The following is a 10841-nucleotide window of genomic DNA, read 5'->3' on the forward strand; positions in this document are numbered from 1 at the left end:
AAAGTGTAGGGGGTAAGTAGAAAAGAAAAATGTAAAAAAGAAACCCTAGGAACTAAGTTTATAAATAGATACATTCTCCTCTCATTTAGGCATTCACTCAGTTGCTGAAAAATACACAATGAGATCTGAAGCTATAAAAATCCTCAAAGTACTGAAATTTTAGGGTCTTTAGAGAATTCTTATAGAAGAAGAGAAAGAAATAACTTGTGATCGGATTTCGTCTGGTTTTAAGCATTTCAACTTCAATCCTTGGGTCCTCTAAGAGCTATTCTGGAGACTAAAATTTGTTGTTGCTGTTTTCAAATTGTAGCTGAGCTCCAACCTGTATTTTCAGCCTTTATTTGGTATTTTTTTAGTTAACTCCTACGCAGCTAGGTACATCCCTAAACTAGTATTCTCAGACTTGATTTATAATGAAATACAACACTTCTAAAAAATGTCATATTTGCGATTGAAAATTTCCGACCGAAATAATTAGTCAAAAATTTCAAACTGTTTCGATCGGAAATTTCAAAAATAATATTCGTTATATTTTTTTTAAAATTCTTTTGACTATGTTTTCAAAAATATAGGTAGCAACATTTGGCGCAAAAATCCGAAAAAATAAATTCCGACAGATTCGGTCGAAAATTAAAAGACAAAAGAAGGTCGCAAATTTCTTTATTATTTTTTAAGATTATTTGATTGTATTTTAGAATCTTGCCTCTAGGTTTTAGATACTTTTTAGTTCCCTAATTGAATTAAATTCTAAACTATATTAGAACTTTCATAGATGTTTATTTAGAATTGCCATAGATTTATTTTTAGAATTGACATAGGTGTTTTAATATTTAAGCTTGAAACTAAATTCACTTTTGAAATTGAGGTTAGTACCTATATGTGGTTTTAACAATTCCGAAGTTTATGTTTATGTGGAATTGTTAACTTTTGAGAAAAATAATTTGGAATTGTATTAAGCAGTTATAATTTAAAGTCTTAGTTTTAAGTTTAAAAATTTAAGCTTATTATTGCTTCCTAATTTATTAAATGAACTAATATTAAATTTAAAACTTAATAATTTCTACATTAAAAGAAATTTGTAAATTCGACGAATTATTGGCCATGTGTAGACTTTATGAAATGCCTCTTTGATTTTTTATTTTGCGACCAAATCCGTCAGAAATTTTCGACTGATTCAGTCGCAAAATATTTACGACCACGTATTTTCCGACCAACCTTTTTCAATCGATAATCTGTCGAAAAATCCTGATTTCTGACCAATTTGACGGTCGGAAATCTGCCATTTTTTTTAGTAGTGCTGGTTGTCTTTGTTAGTTTATCTGCTTCTGCTTTCATCTGATTTATTATCATGGGTTCGAAGTCAGTGAGTTAATGTACATGATCCTTATATGTTTTGAATCCAAGTTTGATTTTTCTTCATGTTTGTTGAACTTTTATATGCATGAAGTATGAACGTATATGGACACTAGAGGTGAGAAACCTGTGATTCTGACGCTAGTAGCCTGTTGACCTGTATTTTATTGTGCTTGATCTGTTAACTATGAGAAGAATTAATTGTAGGCTGTTTAATCATTGTAATATTCATCTATGACTGTTATTGTAATAATTTTGAACAAAATACAAGGACAATCAAATGCTGATTTTGTTAGAATTTAGTCTGACTTTCATTCGTTGGTTTTGTATGCAATAGATTTGATAGTTCCATAGTTAATTTATGGATAAATCGAAAGAATTAATTGGCCCTATGGGCCTGGTCTGTTTGTAGAAGCGAATGGAGTCCACGACTCTGAGGTTACTAGGTGAAGCGGGCCTGAAACTGTTTCCATGCAAACGATATTGATCTGCTTGTTTAAGTCTCAACATATAACCCAATAGTTTGATATTCATATAATCCCAATTAATTTGTAATCAATTATTTCCCATTGATTAGTCCCTTACATGATTATCATCAACTAGTTTTCCGGTCAGTGGATGAGCTGTTGCTCTTTTTATAAACAAAAGAATGGATTTGAGCTTTAAAGTCATTAGTTTAAACACACAATGGCCAGATATCAATAACGAATTAATTTAGGATAGAACAATTAGATTAGTTCAAATTTAGTTTTATTTGTAGCTTTGGGATAATTGTAAAGATAAAAATGTTAGCAATTAATTAAGTAGTAACACAACTTTGTACAAAACGTTAATGATCAAGTCCACATTTTATTTCACAATATCTTATCCATAATTCATGGAACTCACAACAATCTCAAACTAGTTTAGGAGAGTTAACTCATAAATAATGTTAGTTGCTTTAGGGGGCGCTTTAATAAATAGATTATCATGGTTATGGGTACCATTCATGTGGCATAGCTATGAGATACTTAACCCCAAGTTCAAGTACGCATCCGTGTGCCTTGACCATTATCTTCAAACAGAAATAATAATAAAGGCGAAATACATAAACAAACTCTTTAAATTGTTCTCAACAACCAAACAAACACTTCAATTAACCACTTTATCATTGTAACACTTTTAGTCAATAAACAATAAGTCTCGTGAACACCCGAGTCCAACATACCATATGTGTGAGTTACACTCGCCAATGACGTGTCCAATTAACCAATTAAATAATGACACGTATAAATTGTAATTAAAAATTATCAAATATAATTAACAAATAAAATACATTTAAAGAAGAAAAAAAACCTTTTACTATTAACCAAATCTAAGACCACGAAGTAAATAAAGTAGCAAGAAAGTGAACGGAGCATTGTTTTGGGTTCTTTCTAGCAAAACCCTAAACCCTAGCGGCGATCTTCTCTTTGAGAGCTGCCATGGCCGCTCCGACCGGCGGCCAGCCATCCCTTCCGGCTGGTCAGCCTCCCCCCACCCTCGCCCCAAACCCCACTACCCCAAACACTAATCCCCAGTCACTGGATTACTCCAAAGTATTGAAACCTAGTACATTAAACTCAGCCATGCATGAACGAGCGTCCAATGTTGAACCAATAACTCTTCGAAGAGCTGCTATATTGAATGGACAACCCATCATCAAATTTACAGAAGTAGAGGTGGAGAGGATGAATGTGATCGAGGGACTGCAATATGCAGTAGTTGGTAAACTATCTTATGGTTGGCCAGATTTGCAGCAATTACGTAGAATGATCCCTGGACAGTGTGGTACTAAAGGAGAATGCAACATTGGTGTTCTAAGAGACAAACATGTTCTAAATAGAATGACATTGTGGGAGCACTTTATAAGTTTTAAGTCGAAGAATGCTCACTACATTAAGGATAAAGATGGATACGAGTATCAGTTGAGACCTTTAATTTATGAAGCTAAATTCAAAGTTGGTGAAGAAACTCCAAAAGCCATGGCTTGGATATCGTTTCCAGGTTTGTTACCTACATATTTTGTTAAGGAATGTTTATTTTCCTTAGCTTCAACTGTGGGGAAGCCTTTGCACCTTGATATGGCTACCATCAATAAAACTAGACCTAGTTGTGCGAGGGTGAAAGTTCTAGTTGATCCTCTTGCTGATTTACCTAAAAAGGTTAGAATGGATATTGAGAATGAAGCAACAGGTGAGACAAGGACAGAATGGGTAAATATCCAATATGATATGCTGCCTAAATATTGTAAAATGTGTAAGTTACAAGGACATGATGAGTTTGAGTGTTGGAGATTACATCCAGAGTTGTTTGTGGATAAAGACAATGCTAAACAGGCTATGAATGATGCTGATCAGAACAATTGTAATAAACAACCTTTGATAATTTTGTCAAGTGGTAAGGTTGTGGGTAATGTAGCTGGTAATTCGAAGGAACAGTGGAAAGAAGTTAAAGACAATCGAGTTAAGGCTATTGTTAATAAGACTGAAGCTCAAGGAAATACTGAAAAAGAAATAGTTCTAGTAAATAATGGTGAAGGGCAACAGGTTCATGTGGGAAATAGAGTAAACAATGGTGGAAAACAGAATGAAGTTCAAAGGCAAATTGGGAATGAAATCGTGCCAGTAGATCAAGGAGTAAATAAACAAGTTCAAATGGGAAACAAATTTGCAGTCTTAGAAGTGATAGATGAGGAAGAAGAAACTGATAATCAGCTGGTATTAGTGGGAGAAAACGTTCAACAAAGTCCAAGGCCCTACAGTAACTGGGAACCAGAAGTCAGTTGAACAAAGTCAAAAATCCAATCCTAATAATGCTGGGAAATTAAATCCAGCATCTTTAGTTTTTAATCCTATCTCAGCTGGGATTGGCTCTACGAATGGGTGTGTGGATACGAGTCCTAATGAGAAAAGGAATGATGAATCTAGAAATAAGGAATCCATAGCTCAGTGGGTACAAAGAACTTTTAATGCTAATACAGTTGCTACTAATACCTCATGTCAAGATACACCATCACAAGATACTCGCGTGGAAGGAGAGTTGGCCAAAAATTCAAAAACAATACAAGTTGTCGGTGCTAAAATAAGGAGTGAATTGTTTAAGGAGAATGAGAAGGTTCAATAGAGTGAAGGTAGGCTGTGGGCTGATTAAATTGAGGAGGACTCTGAAGAAGATGAAGTGCCTGATAGAGTACAAGATAGTGAAGAATCAATTGATGATGAACAAGAGGAATAAGAATAAAGTGTAAATGGAGATGCCACTCTCTTTACTAAGATCAGTAATGAAGATAAGCTGAACAATGTCTATGTTGATCCCAAAGACCTGAATATTGCTAAGGAGGGACAGATGAATACAGGAAGAGATGGGGCAGGTACAGAGGACCCTGAAGGGATTGGAATGGCTGCTGTTGATCCAGGAGGAATCAGAGATATTTTTTTCACATAATGTGATTGCTAACATTAATAAAAAAGATATTGTAAAATGGGAATGAGCAGGTGTCTAGTATTCAACCACCTATGGAAACTGGAAGTACCGTTCCATTGGAAATTGTACAGTTGAAGCTGCAGAAGAAAATAGAGGAACATGCCATGGCTCCTAAGCCTCGTAAATCCAACATAGTGGCTGCATTGGGTGACAATGATGTAGATGATCAAGTTGACAGACTAGGCAAAGATTTAGATGCAAAGTCAACTACTCAGAATTTCCTTAATGTAGCTAAACAAGGTGATCTCTCTCCTAGACACATTGACAAGGTCAAAACAACTGCAAAAGGAAGAAAGAAGCAACCTAAAGATATCACTGATGTGCCTACAGGTGGTGTACAGACGAGGAGGACCCTAACTAAATCCAACATTTAGTAATGGATGCACTTATTTGGAATATTAGATCTGTGAATACTCAACAAGCTTTTGAGAGGCTTATTAAGATGCATAGGCAGCACCATTTTGAATATATAGGACTTATGGAGCCAAAGCAACAAGCAAAAAAGTTGGAGAGATACAGAAGAAAAATTAGTTTTACGCAAGCAATTGCAAATGTGTCAAACAAGATCTGGGCATTCATTGATGAGGTGTTTGATGTTACTGTTATGTATGATATGGTGCAACAACTGACTCTGAGGTTATTTCATACTGAAACACATGTAGAACTAATTCTTACATTGGTATATGCTAAATGCGATGCCATTGAGAGAATAGAATTATGGGATTCAATGTATGCAATGGCTAGGGACATGACTGTTCCATGGATTGTAGGTGGAGACTTTACCGTAATTTGGGATGAGGAAGAAAATTTTGGGGGACTACCAGTGTCATTGAATGAAATTGATGACTTTCGACATTGCATCAATACATGCAACTTATTTAATCTTGGCTTCAAAGGTAGTATATTTACTTGGTGGAATAGGAGGGCAGATGAGGATTGTATCTTCAAGAGGCTTGATCGATGTCTGGATAATGTTGAATTTCAGCAAACCTTCCCAGGACTGGAAGTAATACATTTATCTAAGATTGGCTCAGATCACAGTCCCATTTTATTGAAGTGTGATATTGAGGCTGTTCCAGTGAAGAAACCTTTTAAGTTTCTTAATTTCTGGGTCAAGCGTGAGTCGTTTAAGGAGGTTGTAAGAGAGAACTGGCATGTAGATTTCAGTGAAAATCCATTTATCATGTTCAACTATAAGCTAAAGAAGCTAAAGAAGGCATTATATACTTGGAGTAAAACAACATATGGTGATATATTTCAAAAGATTGCAAGTTTGGAGGAAGTTGTTATGGTGCATGAAGCGCAGTTTGAAGCTAGTCCTAGATAGATGAATAGAGAGAGATTATAAAAAGTTCAGGCAGAGCTGATCAGATTCCTTGCTTTGGAGGAAGAATTATGGAAATAAAAATCAGGAATGGCTTGGTTCAAAGATGGTGATAGGAACACTAAGGTCTTTCATGCTCAAGTCAATGGTCGAAGGAAGAGATTGCAGCTCAAGAGGATTCAAAACAGTCAAGGTACCTGGATTGAAGAAGATACAGAGATGGGTGTTGAAGCAATTAAATTTTTTGAAGATCAATTTAGTGAAACAACAGTCCCTACATTATTTGGTATCATATATCATGTACCTAGGTTGGTTAACATAGAGCAGAATACAGATCTGATTAGGCAGCCAACAAAAGAAGATTCATAGGTAGTTTTTATCACTCTTGTTGGAACATAATTGGGGATGATTTATTTGATATTGCTAGATCATATTCAATGGCCAAGAATTACCATAATATATGACACACACAAATCTGGTTCTTCTACCTAAGAAGAAAGAGGTGACAACATTGTCGGATATGAGGCCTATAAGCCTTAGCAATTTTACAAATAAAATCATCTCAAGAGTGATTCATGAGAGGCTAGTGAGGTTACTTCCTAACCTTATTTATGAGGAACAAGCATGATTTGTGAAAGTGAGGAGCATTGTAGAAAATGTGCTTCTTACACAGGAGATTATTACTGACATTAGGCTCAGAACTAAAGCTGGACCAAATGTAGTAATTAAGCTCGACATGACAAAAGCATATGATAGGTTGTCTTGAATTTTTCTGACCAAAGTGCTTAGGAAGATGGGATTTTGTGAGAGATTTATAGGGTGGGTGTTTGGAATTGTATCAAACAACTAGAATCAGTACTCATCAATGGACAGGCTCATGGTTCTTCCAAATCTACAAGGGGTGTCAAGCAATGGGATCCATTGTCACCTACACTATTCATTCTAACTGCTGAGGCAATGTCGAGGGGCCTAAATGTTTTACATTTGAATCTATATTTTTGTGGTTTTGGCTTCCCTAAGTGGAGTCCTAAAATAAATCATTTGGCATATGCAGACGACACCATTATTTTTTCTTCATCTGATGCTACTTCACTGCAATTAGTAATGGAAGTTTTGAGTGCCTATGAAGTTGCATCTAGCCAATTGATGAACAAGAGTAAGTCTGTTATATATATACACCATTCTACAAGCATGGAGGTGGATACAAAGGTGGAAAGGATCACTGGGATTAAAAGGAAGGAATTTCCATTCACTTACTTAAGTTGCCCTATTTTCTACTTCAGGAGGAGTATGGATTATTATCAAGGTTTAATTACTAAGGTACTGGATAAATTGCAAGCATTGAAGGGCAAGCTACTCTCTATAGGTGGTAGATCAGTGTTGATTGCTCATGTGATTCAGAGCATTCCCATCCACCTACTCTCAACTATGAATCCTCCTAAATATGTTATAAACAAGTTGCACAAGAAATTTGCACAGTTTTTCTGGAGCAGTTCTATAGGAGGAAATAATAGACATTGGGCATCTCGGAACACATTATGTATGCCATGTGAAGAGGGTAGAATTAGTTTTAGATCATTGCATGATGTGTCTAAAGATTTATTCTACAAACTGTGGTGGAACTTTCGAACTAAGCCAAGTCTTTGGAGCGCATTTATGAGCCAGAAGTATTGCGAGAAACTTAATGTTGTGATAGTTCCATGGAGAAGATGGTCACATGCATGGAGGAAGATGTTGGAGTGCATGGATTTAATTGAACATCAAATTATGTGGCATCCAAAGATAGGATCTTCCCTCTTTTGGTATGACAACTGGACGGGATTAGAAGCTCTGTACTTCATTGTTTCTCAAGATTTTGGGATAGATGAATCAATTCATAATGTATATGATGTGGTAGAGGAGGGTGCATGGAATGTAGACAGATTACTGGAGATTTTACCTGAGGAATATGCACTACATATTGTGGAAAAACTTAAGCCTCCTCCTATGCATGATGTCTTAGATGTGCCTTATTGGATGCTGGAAACTCAAGGGTATTTCAGTGTTAAAACTCCTTGGGATTATCTGAGAAGGAGAGATAAAACAAGAATAGCTTATAAGATGATTTGGGTGAAGGGCTTACCTTTCAAAATCTCATTCTTTATGTGGAAGGTTTGGAAGGCAAAATTGCCTCTTGATGATTTCATGAGAAGACTGGGATATTTCATGCCTTCAAAATGCTGGTGTTGTGCACAACCTAAGGAAGAAACTCTGCATTATTTGTTCTTCACGTCTGTTACTGCAAGCATTGTTTGGAAATACTTCCTATCGAGGGTAGGTATTTCTATGGAGGGGTTGACAATGCATCAAGCCATCACTATATGTTGGACTGCCAAGGTCTGTCCTAAACTTAAGCCTATTATATAGGCTTTGCCTTCTTGTATTGTATGGGAATTATGGAAGAGAAGAAATAGCATGAAGTATGGGGAGGCAGTCACAACTAGTCAAGTGATCTATCAAGTTTCATCCCCTCTTCAAGCCCTTGTATAAGTAAGAAAGCCAGGAGTGCATAATGTTCCCCATAGGTGGTAGGAGTTACTATTGATGATGGAAAATTATACCCCTCGATTAAAGGTTGACAATGTTTTCTGGGAGTTGCCAGGGAAGGGTTGGATTAAAGTTAATATGGACGGTAGATCTAGAGGGAATCCAGAAAGGAGTGCAATTGGATATTATGTAAGGAATGAAACTGGAGATGTATGTTATGCAGTAGAAAAATAAATAAATGAGGCTATAAATAGAAAGAGAGGAAATTGTAGAAGCATTGAGGTTCTGCATGTTCCAACAGTACTCTCAAGTATGGATCCAAACAAACTCGATGCTACTAAAGAACAATATTGATGGATCTTGGAAGCCACCATGGTGTATTGCTGATCAGGTGGAGGAGATTATGCATCTGTTGGAAGGGTGCATCAATAAAGTGTCACACATATATAGAGAAGGGAACAAACTGGCTGACCATCTTGCTAATTATGTTCTAGATTTTGGTGATATAGAATGTGAAGAATTCTGGCAACTGGATATTCAAGGGAGGAGGATAGTGAACGAGGACAACCTACTTGAGGGTAAAGGTTGCCAAGGATTAAGGAGTGAGGAGGAAAGGAAGTGGTGGGAGTTGGAGAGTACACTGGATCACCATGTTCAAATCCCTTGGGAGGAGAATATGATGATCAATTTTTTCACTAATCATTTTTTTTTGCAGGAGAAGCTACTTTCTCCATGCCTTACCATATATTACGACTTCAATGGGTGGTATCAGCGCCTAGTGCTCATTCCCTTGAAGGAGTAATTATGGTAAGCATAAGCATGGAAGTGGAGGACCTAAAGAGGAGGTTAATGTGCAGCATATTGAGCAATGCCTTCATGCATCGAAGGTCAAGCCTCCATACAATACACACTGATGTCCCAGACCCTATAGTGAATTCCAGTAGCTTTCATTATGAGTTGCACAACAGGGTTGCCCCAAACTGGAAATGCAAGAACATGTTGTCCAGAAGTATGCAGTATGGGCTTGTAAATATGGGATCAAGGGGTGTGTTGTTCATGCATTTCATTACCTCAACATTACATACAGGGATCCAGGCAAAAATATATGCAGAACTGCACTGGAATGTACACGAAGCCCTCATAAAAGAAACTACAGAGGGTGCATTTGGTTCTGCTGGAGATCACACACTCACTTGCCATGTTCAAATCCTTATGGAGATGAGCATGGTGATGCTTTTTTACACTAACAGAGGTTTATTTTTTGCAGGAAATATTACTGTGAACATACCTTACTTATTGATACGACTCCAAAGGGTGGTATTAGCACCTACTGCTCATTCCCTTGGAGAAAGATCAATAGTAAGCATAAGCATGAAGGCTAAGGAGGAAAATGGGCAGGGTGATCTTAAATGGATTAAACTGGAATTCTTTGCTTGTTGCACATATCAATCACTGCCCCAGAATGTAAGCTGCAACTGTCAAATGATGGACATGAATAAAAGGCAGCTTACCTTTCACACCAGAAGAAACACTCAGGAGGAACACCTAATGCCTAGGTGCACGATAATCAGTTATGATGTGGGATTTTGGTGCTCAAAAAGGGGATCGATGAGTGCATTGTGGACTAAAACCTCAGTGCATTTCATTAACTCTATATCCCAAAAATAACATCACACAAAGGTCCAACAAGACTCAGTTAGAGGTCACACGAAATGGAATACAAAAGTAGTAGGTCTGTGCAGGTCTGGACAATACACTCGCTACACCTTTTTTGGTGAGACATTTCGGGCACATTTGATACAAACTGGGCTGAAATCTCAATGCAACACGCTAGTATGTCAACCCAGGATGGTATACATGCAAAGGTTATAACAGAAAGAAGAAGGAAAGCATGCAAAAATGTCAGCAGAAACATTGTACTCATACATGGTTGGACAGTGCATTTAATCAAAATGTTACGTGGCACATGTAATTATTACATATACAAAAGTTACTGGGAGGAGATATTGAGTAAATGGAATGGAAAGGCACTAGAAAAGAGATTGCAATCACGAGAGAGGGAGTTTGATACCACCATAATTTGGACAGTGGTCAGCATCTCCCAAAAGGAAAGTGGTTATTTATGTAAGCAGCG

The 10841-nt window shown here is 36.8% G+C and overlaps 1 protein-coding gene across 1 annotated transcript; it reads left to right on the forward strand.

Moving 5' to 3' along the window:
* The first annotated feature begins 5233 nt into the window (after positions 1-5233).
* On the forward strand, positions 5234-6184 carry LOC142168063 (uncharacterized). The gene has a single exon (XM_075228722.1). It carries the CDS (start codon positions 5234-5236, stop codon positions 6182-6184), a length of 951 nt encoding a protein of 316 aa, XP_075084823.1.
* The last annotated feature ends 4657 nt before the right edge of the window (positions 6185-10841 follow it).

This window comes from Nicotiana tabacum, chromosome 13, assembly GCF_000715075.1.
Source record: "Nicotiana tabacum cultivar K326 chromosome 13, ASM71507v2, whole genome shotgun sequence".
Classification (NCBI taxonomy): Eukaryota; Viridiplantae; Streptophyta; class Magnoliopsida; order Solanales; family Solanaceae; genus Nicotiana; species Nicotiana tabacum.

Bases quoted from the DNA above. Each gene is read 5' to 3' on its own strand.
- LOC142168063 (XM_075228722.1), top strand. From the start codon at position 5,234: ATGGATGCACTTATTTGGAATATTAGATCTGTGAATACTCAACAAGCT.